At 37.3% G+C, this 13,917-nt stretch overlaps 4 protein-coding genes across 5 annotated transcripts; 1 reads left to right on the top strand and 3 right to left on the bottom strand.

The window, feature by feature from the left end:
• Positions 1–72: 72 nt before the first annotated feature.
• LOC100256763 (probable 2-carboxy-D-arabinitol-1-phosphatase) lies at positions 73–3,339 on the bottom strand. Its single transcript, XM_059739980.1, has 7 exons — positions 3,034–3,339; positions 2,000–2,151; positions 1,613–1,732; positions 1,435–1,534; positions 1,054–1,193; positions 868–947; positions 73–594 (listed from the first exon to the last, which is right to left on the bottom strand). Exons 1-7 carry the CDS (start codon positions 3,164–3,166, stop codon positions 468–470), a joined length of 852 nt encoding a protein of 283 aa, XP_059595963.1. The 5' UTR covers positions 3,167–3,339; the 3' UTR covers positions 73–467.
• Positions 3,034–8,486, bottom strand: LOC132254418 (CASP-like protein 1C1). The gene is made up of 5 exons (XM_059739983.1): positions 8,407–8,486; positions 6,463–6,835; positions 4,297–5,771; positions 4,121–4,223; positions 3,034–4,032 (listed from the first exon to the last, which is right to left on the bottom strand). The coding sequence occupies exons 3-5, from the start codon at positions 4,449–4,451 to the stop codon at positions 3,811–3,813; spliced, it is 480 nt and encodes a 159-aa protein (XP_059595966.1). The 5' UTR covers positions 4,452–5,771; positions 6,463–6,835; positions 8,407–8,486; the 3' UTR covers positions 3,034–3,810.
• LOC132254417 (uncharacterized LOC116803646) lies at positions 4,121–10,842 on the bottom strand. Of its 2 annotated transcripts, none has more exons than XM_059739982.1 (3): positions 10,451–10,842; positions 9,015–9,804; positions 4,121–4,225 (listed from the first exon to the last, which is right to left on the bottom strand). In XM_059739982.1, the coding sequence occupies exon 2, from the start codon at positions 9,790–9,792 to the stop codon at positions 9,022–9,024; it is 771 nt and encodes a 256-aa protein (XP_059595965.1). In that variant the 5' UTR covers positions 9,793–9,804; positions 10,451–10,842; the 3' UTR covers positions 4,121–4,225; positions 9,015–9,021. The 2 variants fall into 2 exon arrangements, with proteins under 2 accessions (XP_059595965.1, XP_059595964.1); XM_059739981.1 differs by lacking the exon at positions 4,121–4,225 and adding an exon at positions 8,185–8,578 and having other exon boundaries at positions 9,012–9,804.
• Positions 10,843–12,518: 1,676 nt separating this feature from the next.
• LOC132254500 (uncharacterized) lies at positions 12,519–13,563 on the top strand. The gene is made up of 3 exons (XM_059740296.1): positions 12,519–12,847; positions 12,970–13,149; positions 13,241–13,563. The coding sequence occupies exons 1-3, from the start codon at positions 12,773–12,775 to the stop codon at positions 13,469–13,471; spliced, it is 486 nt and encodes a 161-aa protein (XP_059596279.1). The 5' UTR covers positions 12,519–12,772; the 3' UTR covers positions 13,472–13,563.
• Positions 13,564–13,917: the final 354 nt, after the last annotated feature.

The following is a 13,917-nucleotide window of genomic DNA, read 5'->3' as shown; positions in this document are numbered from 1 at the left end:
ACAGGAAGCTGGTGGTTGTCCGGCTTGATGCGCCAAGCACTCTGAAAATAAATCATGCAAAACAAGATACAATGAAATAGAAATGGCAGGTTTAAAAGTATAAAAATTGAATGAAAAAGTTGACAGAATATTAAGCCATAAAGGATGCAAGTCTTCTCGAAACCAATGTATAGCTGGTGCAGGATGGTGACTAGCTGCAGTGAAATTCACTGCATAGCTGCAGCTGTACACTGGAGTCTTGGCTTGCAGCACTTAAATCCACCACATAGTAGCACTGATGCTTACATTCTTTACAATATGTTGGACTAGTTTCTTAATTTCGAAGTGGGAACTCTCCATTGGAAATCAAGCAGGTCAAAATAGCTCCCTGTGTGTCCCGTATGATCATATATCTGTTCTGCAATGCATTAGGTGGCAGCATCTGCTTCTCTTTGCTACTCGTCTGTGCATACCTTAAGTGAGGAGTTTCAGTTAAGATAAATGTGATTGCTGTACATGTGGGCTGTCATGTTCAAGGATTGCAGCATGGCTTCCCCTCTAGTATTGAATTTGAATACTGTTATTCCACCATTATTCACATCAATTGCTCGGAACCTGAACCATCAAAACAGTGTCAGAGCTTGCTGCTAAAAGAACTGGAATGACCATGTTCCTATTGTTGTAGTATGATATTCTGCGAACAATTACAGGAGAGCTGGAGGCAAGAATTCAAGCCGTTGGCCAAAATTTTATGCCGTTTACATGAATGCGATTTACTGCTGAACGGTCCAGGAATTTATATTGAAATCAGAAGCAAACTCCTTAAGGATTAAGACAAGATTACTGGCTTGGACACTGAAATTATGAGATTATTGGTCACCCTTATACCTCTCAGGGCTAAGTCCAAGAGCCGTGCAGATGAGTGCCCTCAATATTGATTTGTGAGTGATAACCAAAAAATGTTCTCCCTGGTAAAAGACGCACACTTTCAAGAGAATATATTTAAAAAAAAAAAAAAGAAGAATCCTAAGATGACAACGAAATGTGAGCTGCATGGCACAGAAAATAACTCACAGGTGTATACAAGATTTCTCTCCAAGCCTCACTTGCTGTTGCCCATATTTTTTGAAGAGGGTAGACACCATTCACATTAAAATTAGCTGGATCTTCTCTCCAGGTTATATACTCCTTTGGATATTCCCTCCTAGCATCCACTGCCTCCAAACACTGAATGTAATTTAGTGTAGTGTCTACAAATTAAAGACTGTAGACTGAGCATTGTTCCCAGAACCTCACTAGCCTTGCTCAAAACTCAGTCTTACCAACTAAACTTTATTGAAGTACCAAAATATTTGACCAACACACTGATGTTTAGTGAGAATATTACTAACTTTTTTAGAACACTATGCATGGGTCCAAGTTTACTGGATGAACAAGTAAAATAAAAGGACGCACCATTTTTCATGCCTTCAAGAAAAAAAAGATGGGCTTCCTCCAGCGAATCAAGGAAAACCAGAGGTCCTTCCCTCCCTTGCCATATGACTTCAGCAGTGGACTGCAGTGAACACCCAGAGCTAATGATTGATAAAATTTCATATATGTGCAGACTATCATTTATATGTATCAGTCAAACCTTGGCACGACATATTGGACTTGAGAAACACTGATCGAAGTATATGTTTGCTAAGGCTTCTCTGCACCTTTCTGCTTGCCTCACTCCAGTTTCTGTTAGAACAGAGAGGTTTGAGCTTCCCTGAATGTGTAATTAACAACTAAGTTAGCAGTAAGATAACTATGGAATGTAAGATACAGAGGAAGAAGAACTTGGGGTTCACAATAGACTTCCAATAATCAAAGAACCATAGAGAACAAAAGGATCAGTTGGTTAAATAGGTTCTTAAGTTCAAAAATAGTGAAAGAAAAGAATAACATGTGAATAAGAACAGTGATTTTGGAATGCTTTTCCTTGTAAACCGGCCAAGTTGAAGAACAGGGGTTTGGGCAGTAAGAAGCAACTAACCTGAATTCTACTCTCTTGGTTCCAGGAGCTAAGGCCATGCCTTACTAGAGTTACCTTCTTGGGTGAAGACAGCAACTTACGAGTAAGCGATGTTGTTGCTCTATTGAAATCATAAGCAGCCCCAGTCATAGAAGCCTCATGTTCAAGTTTTTCTGTTGTGAAACAGTAGATGCATAGTTAAAACCATCTCCCACTTGGAATAATCATATGCAAGTAATTTGAAGCCATCCACACAATTCATATAGAGAGAGAGCAAGCATATTTCCTTTATTAATTATTTTGTATCAGCAGGATTTTTCTGAAAATGAGGCACATATTACTGATCCATGCACCCATTTTTCCACAGTAATTCCTTCAAATTTTCTAGCACACAAAAACATAGCTACTATGATGCATCGGTATCACCCAATCGAGTTGGTTGGTTCTATGGATCCCCACCTACTAGGGTCACTAGTATTCTGCTTTTCTAAAGGAGCAATTGGGATAAATAAGCATAAAGTTTAGATGCAAAGCAACCCCAACCTTCAGTCATCAAATCATCCAACTTTATACACACATTTGACCAGAAAACATGAAGATCAATGGCAATTTATTCTTATCAAGCACAATCAGATTCACCAGTGTCAGTTTTCCCACATGGGGCAGTCTTAATTTCACGTGAAGGGAACCCATTTTGCTATTTGATTCTTCTCTAATTAATGGGCAAAACCCATTTTAGATTTTTGAACATGAAGATTTGCGAATGGGTTCTTGTTATCTTCAGGATGGAAGACGTCTATAAGCCTCTTATGTGATTCAATTTAATGAAATACTCTGAACCCACAATTCCTTTTGTGGGTGGTTTCAATTTCATTTCTCTGGAACCCCGTTTGGCAGTCAAGAAAGTGCAGAAATAAATTCGAAGCTGTATATTTTTGGTTGTTGGTTTCCTCTGGTCTCTGAGAAACCATTAGGGCAACGAAAGAGCAACTTCTTCATTCATTCTCCCCTACTTTATTCATTCTACATAAAAAGTTAAAAACACATGAAATTACCAGTGATTGAAGGCGTGTCTGGACTCGAATTTGAGCACCTAATCTGCAATGTTGGAGGCCTCTGAGTCTGAAGTTTTGGAAGCCTTTTAAAATCATAAACAGAGGTGGAACACAGAAGAGCTTTGCAACTCATCTTCTTGACAACTGGGTTGAAGGTGTTTGTGTGTTCCTGATGCTTTGTTTCACATTTGGCTGGATCTTCTGCAGTGGTGGGTGGGTGATGCCATGGTTCCAAAGAGGTCAAGAATTTATTTGAATTCAGTTATAGATGATGTAGATAGGGTAAGTTGATTGGATGGCAGAGACTGAATGGGTGGTCGTCGATTCTCATCCTCGTATTTTATCCTGTGGATATGCCTTTCCATATAAAGTAACTTTCACAGGTTCCAAACACTCCCAACTTTCCACTTGTGCCGTGCCATGACAGTAGTTTGGTTGTATGGTTAGTGTTAATGTAATTGATTCACATTGATCCACATTGGTGCGGGGTCACCTAAAACCTTAAAGTTCTAAAATAAATTGGTAATTTGATACAATCCATGCTTTAAATTTTAAGGATGTTGGCTTACAATCTATTTCTCAATTTGCTCACATTCATGCACGTAGAGTAGTAAATCTGCAAAAGAAAAAATAAAGACCACCTTTTTCAATGTTTCCAAACAGATAACAAGAGCAATATATAGTTATATATCCTTCATCGGATATGGGACCGAGTTGAGTCATGAACATCAGCAAACATATTACATGATAGATCCATACTGGGGACTGTATACTGGTCTAAGGTTTAGGGTTGAGGACAGCGTGAATGGAATAGAGAAGAAGCACCAAATAAAGTACAGCAGCGCTGAAACCGGCTATAAGAGCTCCTGTGACATGGTCACAAAACTTAGGAACTTGTCCACAAACCGGTAGCCAACCAGCATGACTGTTCCCTTTCTTGCCCACATCAGCTATGGCCAAGGCCGCAGAAATGCTTGAAGTAAGTAGCAGAGTCATAAACTGAAGAACAAGAAAACAATCTCTTCATCAACAAGATCGATTAAATCTAATCCATACAAGAAAAGAAGCCATGAACGCGTTAAATTACCACATCAAGAAGGAAAACTAAGCGCCAAAGTGGAGTTGAGAAAGAGAGAAAAAGGGCAATGAAGCTGTATCCACTTGCAATTGCATTCGTGATCGCAAAGTATCTGCACCAAGCTTTTGGTCACCAATGATAGAAATAAAGTAATTAAACCATGGGAGAGAAATGAATTAACTCACACGAAAGCCCGCGCATTGGTATACTTTGCATCAAATGATAGGTTCAAGACCTCAGCAGAGTCACGGCTGGTGACTATTACAATGGTTGCAGACAGGGCTGCACCCAAGACTAGGAGCCTTAGTAGAGTTGTGATGATCCTCTTGATCTTAGCCATGAAGGTTAAGCTTCACTGAGTCTATAGTAAGGAGTGCAAGGCGCCTCTAGGAGGGAAGTTTAAATGGAAAACCATAGAGGATACATATGGGCTGACTGCCCAGGTGTGCATGTGTTAGGAAGGCAGGTACGGGGTAGTACACTAGTTTAATTTTTCTTTGCATTTTCCTGAGAAAATTGCTTTGATCACTCATGAAATCATGCAAATTATCTGCCTCCTACCAACATGTGTAGCCAGATCAGTGCTTCCTAAATGGAAATTTTTGGGTTAGTTGCATGAAAAATATATGCCTCGGCATCATTGTGAAGAGTAATCGATTTAGTTGAACTACCCACTTGTGCAATGGCCTAGTGGCCTGCCTCTTGGGGAACTTGGCCCCCAAACCTGTCTTGCGGGCGACCACCGACCCAACTTTGATATTAAATAATAGTACTACATACCTTTGTCATTATACTCTATACGTATGTGAAACCATATGGGCGGGTTTTAAATATTATAAGTAGATATTTTGTCAAAATATAAAATTTTCCAGCTGGAGGAAACGTGGCAAGTGTCATTTCTTCCAGTTGGCTAGGAGTGAGAGAATTAGCTGGCAAGGGATAACATAGGGGGGTTGGTTTGAGAATGGGGTAGGAATAGTACAAGGGTGCGGCCGGGGTTTTCACAGAGCTAGGTGTTCAAATATTCTAATATGTATACATCAATGCTATTCTTTCTTTGATTTTGTTTGTAATGTTTGCTCCTCTTGTATAAATATTTTTCATTTTATACTCAATAAACCCTCATAACTTTAAAACGTATTTACATAATTAAAAGAAATTATTATACATAATATCAAGAACTTTCACGATGTGAGATATCAACTCTCTTTGGGAAACCCAGGAGAGTGACTGGCATCAACTTATATCCGAACATATTTGTAGAATTAAAAATAAATAAATAAATAGAAACTACAATGATTTGCATGATTTCTAGGATCGTGAGACTGAATACAGAGGAGGCTTATTCCAATATAGTTCTTGACATCTTGTCAATTAATGGTTATGAGGTTTCCATATTTGTTGCTTCTTGTGTTCTATCATCCACTAAGTTCATTTGGTCTTCAGCTCTTCACTCATGGATGCACTGGCCTATGTTCACTACTATCCTAGAAAGCCTCTTGTGCCATAGGGCATTTGCACTTCAGGCAGCTTCCAGCTGGCATTTTAAATACTTGCTTCTACGTGCCTTTATCTTCCTCTCTTTTGGTGATGGTCCTTCTGAGATTTTTCATGGCTATCATTCTCCCACAGAATGTGATTGTTACCATTGCCTGCAATTCTGAATATAACCAAGAAGATTCTGTCACTATGAAGCAACCCTCAAAAGATCATGATTCTTTTTATCACTATTCTTCATTTCATATTGGTAGCAAATCTTTAATAAGTTTTCGATATCTTATCCTGTTAATTCCTCCATGTTTCCCAAGGATCAGGAAAAAAAAGACGGGAGGACTTATTAGAGAGGATTTCCCACAGCCAGACACAGCTCGTACGATACTTAGCTTAGTTGGACATCAATCTCAGCAGCAGCTATTTTACAGGCATGTGGTTGGGTTCTTCCGAAAAATTGGATGATGATGGTCTTGCCCACCCTGTGAGTATTTATGAATGTGCTGCTACTGTATCCTGTCCTGCTAGGACTAAGAAATGATTGACCAAATTTAATCTTTCTAAAACCTATAGATTATTCTATATTAGGGTACAAGAGGTGTGAGTGAGGATACTATAATGGAGAAGACCTCGCCTATTGCTCAAGATGAATCCCTGGGACAAGCTTCACACTATACAAGGCATGATCACAAGCACAATCTTGTGCCACAGTGGCACAGGGATTCCGGACCAGGCAAGCTATATCATAATTCACTCTATTTCTCCACTCCAAAATAGGATTTCTGATGTGTAATTCATAGAACCTAACTAATCATAGAACCTTGTTATATAATATACAATCACATTAAGAAGTGACATACCCTGTACATGACATTTGTGCTTTTCTTGGATTCTTGTAGTTGATTTCAACCATTTGGGGGCTTTTCAGGTTCCAGTGACAACAAATGCAGAAGGGTTGAGATTTGTGCAAGTAAAGATTGGGATCCATTCAGATACCTCAGGTTGGAGACAAGTTTAGCTGTAACCATGATCCAAAAAGAACAGTTGGAATGAGATACACAAGAAGACATGCCATGGACCATCAAATGAATCACTCCAGATATTACTGCGAACCCACATGCAATTTCTTCCCAGATGACAATCTCATCAGCTTATTGAGTGCATCATGGGGGAAGTTGCTGCTCAAATGGGAAAGGAAGGAGATGCTACTCCTTTTACAGATGTTGCTATGAGCTGTTTCCACATTAGAATCATAGATCAGGAAATAATTTTGTTAAAAGCAAGGTTAGTATCTTAGGACCAAGCCTACATGATATCCATCAAGTCCCAAGGTCATGCTAGATTCAAATAGCAAGAGTGACCTTATTTTGAGGACCAACAAATCCTTCGAAAGCCTTCTAACTGATATATGATTATTATGATATGTTGTAGAAGCTGAAGCAGTTTAATCTGAACGCTATCAAAGCAGATAGTCTTTTTATCTTTTTAGTAAATGAGTGCATAAACATTAAAGTTCCACCTTATTCTCCATTGAGCAGTATTACTTATGATCATATATAGCCTCCAACGAATCAGCCTGTTTTGTCTTTTTACCAGATTCCCTTACTAACTACTGTCTGGTTAATCTAGAAATCATTTAGACGTTCTTTAGAACAGGTGTAAACACTTCTAATCATCAGAATTGGGTTCCATACAAAACATAAAATGTAAAATAGTGTCTTATCCATCTTTTTCTTTATCTTCCCCGTAGGGATCCTTCTTTCTCTTTCTTCCCTTCATTTTTCACATATTTTCCTTTTTCTTGTTCCATTTTGTTCGCTTGTTTGTAGTTTTTTCTTCTTCTTTTTTAATTATTTCGAGTTTGAGCTGTTATCTTGCTGCTTAGTGAACAGTTTGAAAATTCTATGGCGTAGTCTTTTAGAACAGTTCTCAAGTGTTTTTAGCAACAAAAGTAATTTCAGAACTTAAGTATGAAAAACAGTTTTTTCAGCTTATTCCTCAAGAAGGTACAGCAAGCTTATGTACAACGCAAAAGCTTCCAAAACATTCTTCATATTTTTAATTCTTACTTGGAGTACTCTATAAAAAACAACTGAAACCACCTTAAACAACTGAGAACATCCATTCCCTTGCACAAGGGCCCACAAAATTCTCACAAGGCAACCTACAAGGGACAATTCCACAACAGGGGACTGTGATTTGGAGAAATAGAGCGAGATTGCATCAATGCTCACAGTGCTGCATGCTTTCTTAAAAAAGGATTATTTGACCAAAGTAATGCATATCGGGGATGCATGTTTGTGAGTGAGGGTTGACAGCTATTGCAAACCTCAAGAAGAATACTTTTGAATGCAGAGTTTGCAAGAACAAAATTGACATTGTTCGGTGTATCCAATGTTTTCTCTCTCACCCACTCATGCTCAGACTCAATGTTGAATTATGTTGGCTTGGGTCATTGTATCTGCATTTTCACATTCCCTATGCCTGTAAATTGATCTAACAAGAGCTAATTTTGCACCCATAAGCTCAAGAAGTTCATCTCTCCATCTTTAGGTAGGAAGTTGAATGGAGCCTGAGAGATATTTAACCTTAGAAATTTATAATGGTTACATAAACTTGTGTACTAGTTTTTGGATTCTCACTCTTCTTGGGATGAAGTTTGACAGGGTAGTTTTATAAATCGCTGAGGTACTCAGCAAGGAGTTTTTTTACTTTCCTTGATAAGCACACAGAAAATATTATAAACAGGAAAAAGAAGGTTAAGTACTCAGCAAGAAGTTGGGAGGCCATATAGTGTGATATACCAATCTTCCAGGGACGCCATAATAAGGATCATTGGTGTCTTCCCTCCTTTTTGCTTTGCCTCTTGGCACCCATTTTAAAAATAAGGATCATTGGTTCCCCTTAATCCATTTGAAAATAAAAAGAAAGTTCTGTTGCAGTAGGTGGATTTGAAATTGTATTTCATGGGATAAGCTGTAACAGAAAGAGAGAGAGAGAGGATGTCAGATTGAGCTGATAAGTTGTTCTCAAACCAAATTGAAAATGTTTTTCATTACAGGATTAGATAAATTATCTCAATCTAATCCTGCTAACTAATTCATCTGCTAATTTCATCCAAGATTCTGTAATAAATACATCTTTTCATTTTTGTCAAAATTTGACAGGAATTTTGGTGTAGGGAGTTTCTTGATGAAGGCAATACATAGAATGATCCAGTCAATGGAGCATAAAAAATTAATTACTTCATGAATAAATTAACAGAAATTAAGGCTCACTGGCAACCAAAAAATTAGAGATATGCCTATCACATTTCATAAATAGACTTCTTTTTAGGATTTTTCAAGAACATTATAGACGTAGAAATGCAGAACCAGGTAAACAAAAAAAATGAGATTCCAGCTCTGACCTTTTTTCATTCATTGGTTGTTGTCGCCATTTCTCCACAATGGTAATCGGGGAAATTGTGAAAGCAGAGATTCCATGACCCTTGCAGGAACTGTTTTATTCATTGTCACAGTTTCCTTTGCCTCTGCTTGAATATCAATATCCCTCCAGAACTTGATAACATGGAGGCTCTCCTCCTCAGTTGATCTCTGGACGACTATTCTGGAAGCGAACCCCAATTCCCTCATTTGAAGGCATATTTGTGTGGGATTGTTTGCTGTAAGGGTAACCATGTACAACCAGCCCTTGTCCGACAAGAGATTGTCAGCAATGGGCAGTATCTTATTAATAACACTACGACCATTCTCCCCTCCAGCCCAGGAAGATGTGATTCCATCACGGCCAACTTCATCTTCAGGTGTTGGCACATAAGGAGGGTTCACAACCATCACATCCACCATTCCAGCGAGGCTCTTCTCCAGTCCTGATGCTATGTCAGTGTTTATCAACTCTGCATGGACTCCATGTGCTTCCAGCGTCTCTTGGGTCACCCTCACTGCATGAGGGTTGATGTCAGTTGCCAAATAATGGATCCCTTGAGCCTCCTGGCCAAGAATAAGTGCTAGAGAAGTGATAACATAACCACTTCCACAACCCACTTCCATGCACAATGCTGGATGATGCTCCAACAAATTAGTTCGATCAGCTAGGAGTGCATCAACTAAGGCAAATGAGTCATCACATGGTTCATAAACCTCAGGATGTGAACTCACACGGCGGATTTGGGCGATTCTGTAGGTCATCTTGTAAGAGACCTGGTACAAAAAAAAGGTCCCATAAGGGCTCATCAAATCAATCTGTATGGAAGGATTATATGTCTGATGGATGACTGAGTCATAATTAGAAGCAGCTCTTCAAGTTTTGATTAATTCTCACTGAAATTTTATTCAGATTTAGCGTATTAACAAAAATAATAATAAAATTAAATTCTCCTATACCATTCTTATTTGTTCGAATGGAGTGAAGAGAGATTTTCACCAAACCTACATTCAATGTTTCATCCACGTAGTTTTCACATAAGATGGCATAAATAAGAAATTTAGAATTCAAGATACCATGGAACTGAAAGTCACATTAGAGAACATAGCTTAATATATATATTTGTTTCAGCATCCGGTACCACCCAGGTTTGCCATCTCACAGTCGAGACATGACTCTAGGTTAAATTGTATATAGAAGAGGAATTGCATTAGGCCTGAGATCTAAGTCCTAGAGGTTCAACCCGAACGATATAATCCGCAGTTTCATGTCGATACCAAAATGATAGAGAAATAATCAAAATTCTGTGATGAATCAATATCAAAGTACATTAAAATAACTGAAAACAGCAAAGCACAAATCAATCAAACAAACAAAAAACAAAAAAGAAGAAATACTGAATTTTGAGTTTAAAAACCCTACTGAATCCGTCAAATGCGATTCGCTGCTTTGGATCCCGCCGCCATCACCCGCCTCTTCAATGATGTATGTGCCTGCAAGGCTGCAAAACTGATGTATGCAAATCTGAAAAGAGAGATCCGCAGCCTTGATTTGGTTGTGGGCGAAATGCCAATGTGCTGAGAGAGGAAGAAAGGTGGAGAAGCAGAAGGCCGCGGTTCATCAAGCGGAGAAACAATCCAGGTCGAGCGAGACCATATGGTCTTTGTCCAAAGCGAAAGGAATATGGTCAGGAATCGTATGCTCTATATTTGCTAAAGCCCTCCTCCCCTTCCAACAGCCGCGCCTAGCACACCGCAGAAGGATGACACCTCCCCTTCTGAGCCTTCCTTAGGGGGACGTAAAAGGGTTATTTGATTAAAAGTTTCATTAAAAACCCAATTTCAAAATCCAACCCACCATTTTTTTAAGCACATTTTGATAAAAATATCTTTATTTTTTCTTATAAAAATAACATTTTTTATAAATAAAAAAAATTACATGTAAATACTTAAAATAATTAAATATATTTATATTAAAAATGAGAAAAGTTAAATCCATTAATATGAACATTATTTCATCATTTTTAATCAATTAATTCAAAATAAATTATTTGATTAAAATGATCCAAATCACGATTATGGAAGAATTACCTCTCTCATTTTGAAAAATGAAATATAATCTCATTTACCTAAAAATATTGTTTAATAATTTTTTAATTTCTCTTCTCATCAAATATTTTTAGATAAAAAAAATTTAAGAGTTCTTATAAAAACCTTTTATGAATTATATAAAAAAATTGTGTATATTTAATAAAATTTTTATAATATAAATATTATCCAAAGTAAAATGAGAAATAGAAATATATCATAAACAAAACTAAATATACCAAAGAGACACAAAATAATTCAATAGATCTACCGAACGATAAAATAAAGTTATTAATAATATTTAATTTTTTTAGGTTAATCTAAAAAATAAATTAAAATATCACATAATATGCATAGCAAAAAATAAATAAAAATCTCTATTGAAATTAAAGTTATGATATCTCACATTGAATTAAGGTAAAAAAAAAATTTTAAGTTATGTAACTATATACTCATTTTAATCGTGTAGATGTGTTTTTAAATCATAAGAGATCCTTGAACCTAAAGTAAATAATATTTATCCAATCAGGAGTTTCACAGTCCTCAAATGTGGGGTCGTAGGGGTGTCGGTTTGTTTGACTATACTATCCCATGGAACACAATGAATAGAGGCGAACAATATTTATATGCCTGTAAATGATTGTGATAAAGTTTTTGAAGTCAAATAAATATGAATTTTTTTTAATCATGTAGATGTATTTTAAAGTCACGAGAATTCTTTCTGACCCAAAACAAACAATATCTACACTATTGAATATAGATCATTATAAAAACTCTATTTCGATACTGTTTTTGAAAATAGTTCAAAAGTTTTTTAAGACCATGCTATAATATTTTTCTAAATAAAAGTTAATATTTTTGAAATATAAAACATTTTTAACATATTTTTTATATTTTAAAAATAAATTTTATATGTGGTGTTTTATTTTTAATTATTCATTATATTTATATAATTATTTTTTAAATAATTTTAAAAATACTTTATTTTTTATAATTGCCAAATATGTTTTTATTTAATAGGATAGAAAACTATTTTAAAAAACAATCACCCATACCTCACCCACCTGCCCTGGATTGGATTGGGACCTTGTGATATAAAATATAATACAAAGGCGGTTCAATGTATATACAAACAGATAGATATATGTACCATGCACCATCAATTAATACAACAAAGTCTGTACAAATTTATTATTTTTTTAATCTTCAATAAATATATACGGACTTCTTCTTCCATAACTCTATAACAAACAATAGCTTCCACGTATATTTGTGAGCCTGACATGTGACCACAATCAGCCATACCACCATTGGCAAAAGCCTCAACCATCACATGCCCAAAATAAAAAAGGTGACGGCAACTGGAGGGAGGAAAGCTTGTAGAGGGGATAAGATCATGATGGCAATACAATACATTATCTTCCCAAATTTTGTGCATACTGACAATACAGTATGGCAAGGTGGTTATCATTGAATGCCCCCCTTTCTTGAAAAGTTGCACTCGCAGTAGCACAGTGCCTGAATCTGATCTCTTTCTGAAACTTGTTGAACTCAGCAGTTCAGCTGGAAAAAGAAAGAAAGAGATGAAGGGGCCATAATAAAGTGATAGAAAGGTTAGAGGAGAAGGGTCTGAGCAGCATTGTTGTCTTAATATCAGATGGAGCAGGAAGAAAAGCAGGAGTCCACTTCACCCCTGCCTGTTATCCCAAGATTAGATCGCATTGATCGCCTGGTAAAATATTATCTGTTCTACCCTTTGATTATTATTGTCTGTTACCTCACTATTTCAGTCAGTTGCATAATTTGATTGAGAATTGGGGTTGTGTTCCTGACTGCAAAATTGTGATTATGCAGCTGCAGTTTCTGGAAGAGAAGCATTGCTCGGCGAGAAAGCAAAATTCCTCCAGTTCTGCCATCCGACAAAGCTTGCCAGAAGATCAGGAGTTCAAGACTCTGTCCTCTGCACTTGAGGAAGTTCATCACAAAGGCACACTTATGGAGCGAGTGGCAATGCTTGAGAATCGAGTTTTACAGGCATGCTTTTAATTAATTTATTCAGAAAATTTGTTCACTTAAAAAAAATCTAAACATAATCTTTTTTCTGCTATTGTGCTTCTCCGTGCAGTTGACCCTGCAGATGGATGAAGGAAACACATCAGGGTCGAGCTCTTCCACCATTCCAGATCCTGTAAAAACTGATAAGCCTTCGGGTTTACACACCATCACCAGACAGGAGGAAGGCTCCGCAGAAGCATGTGTGACGAAGCCACAGGCGTCCCATAAAAGAAGACAGAAAACAATAGGCCCCATAACGCGCCACAGAAAATGGGTGGCCTGGTTTCAGATGGGATGCTAATACCATACACCCACCACATCCTCTGCATTCCAGAATGTAAACCCTTACTAGTTTCATACATTCTGAATCCAATGTGCCGATTTCCCTTCTTATCCGCTGGGTTTTCTTTAATGTCCAAAACGATTAGAAGATGACCTTGCCAAGCGTGAAAACACGCCCTCCTGCTACAGTTTTTGGGCATTCATGGGCTGTTTCACGAGGATGACCACAAGAGATTAGCTTACAAGAAACGAAAGCCATGAAGTGTCTTATACAGAATTAATGATTAAAACTCCACTCCACTCCACATCAGCCGTCCTTTAAGACTTGTTCTAGGTGGTCACGGAAGCTGATATTTTCTAAGGGAGATCGCATTATTGTATGCACTGTAATGGAAATGTTGACATGCTCATTCATGAGTAGGCGTTGGGTCGCAAATTCTAAGATGTGATTGATCGATGGGGTGC

The sequence above is a fragment of the Vitis vinifera genome, chromosome 10 (assembly GCF_030704535.1).
Source record: "Vitis vinifera cultivar Pinot Noir 40024 chromosome 10, ASM3070453v1".
Classification (NCBI taxonomy): domain Eukaryota; kingdom Viridiplantae; phylum Streptophyta; class Magnoliopsida; order Vitales; family Vitaceae; genus Vitis; species Vitis vinifera.
This window is presented reverse-complemented; position numbering and strand designations above follow the sequence as displayed.

Excerpts from the sequence above, each read along its gene's own strand:
- LOC132254418 (XM_059739983.1), bottom strand. The coding sequence starts at position 4,451 with ATGGCTAAGATCAAGAGGATCATCACAACTCTACTAAGGCTCCTAGTC. Across the intron at positions 4,224-4,296 it reads ACCAATGCGCGGGCTTTCGT|ATACTTTGCGATCACGAATG; the intron begins GTGAGTTAATTC and ends AGCTTGGTGCAG. Across the intron at positions 4,033-4,120 it reads TAGTTTTCCTTCTTGATGTG|TTTATGACTCTGCTACTTAC; the intron begins GTAATTTAACGC and ends CTTGTTCTTCAG.
- LOC132254500 (XM_059740296.1), top strand. The coding sequence starts at position 12,773 with ATGGAGCAGGAAGAAAAGCAGGAGTCCACTTCACCCCTGCCTGTTATC. Across the intron at positions 12,848-12,969 it reads TAGATCGCATTGATCGCCTG|CTGCAGTTTCTGGAAGAGAA; the intron begins GTAAAATATTAT and ends GTGATTATGCAG. Across the intron at positions 13,150-13,240 it reads TTGAGAATCGAGTTTTACAG|TTGACCCTGCAGATGGATGA; the intron begins GCATGCTTTTAA and ends TTCTCCGTGCAG.
- LOC100256763 (XM_059739980.1), bottom strand. The coding sequence starts at position 3,166 with ATGAGTTGCAAAGCTCTTCTGTGTTCCACCTCTGTTTATGATTTTAAA. Across the intron at positions 1,535-1,612 it reads GTCCAATATGTCGTGCCAAG|TCCACTGCTGAAGTCATATG; the intron begins GTTTGACTGATA and ends TGTTCACTGCAG. Across the intron at positions 595-867 it reads CTTGGACTTAGCCCTGAGAG|GTTCCGAGCAATTGATGTGA; the intron begins GTATAAGGGTGA and ends TTGATGGTTCAG.
- LOC132254417 (XM_059739982.1), bottom strand. The coding sequence starts at position 9,792 with ATGACCTACAGAATCGCCCAAATCCGCCGTGTGAGTTCACATCCTGAG.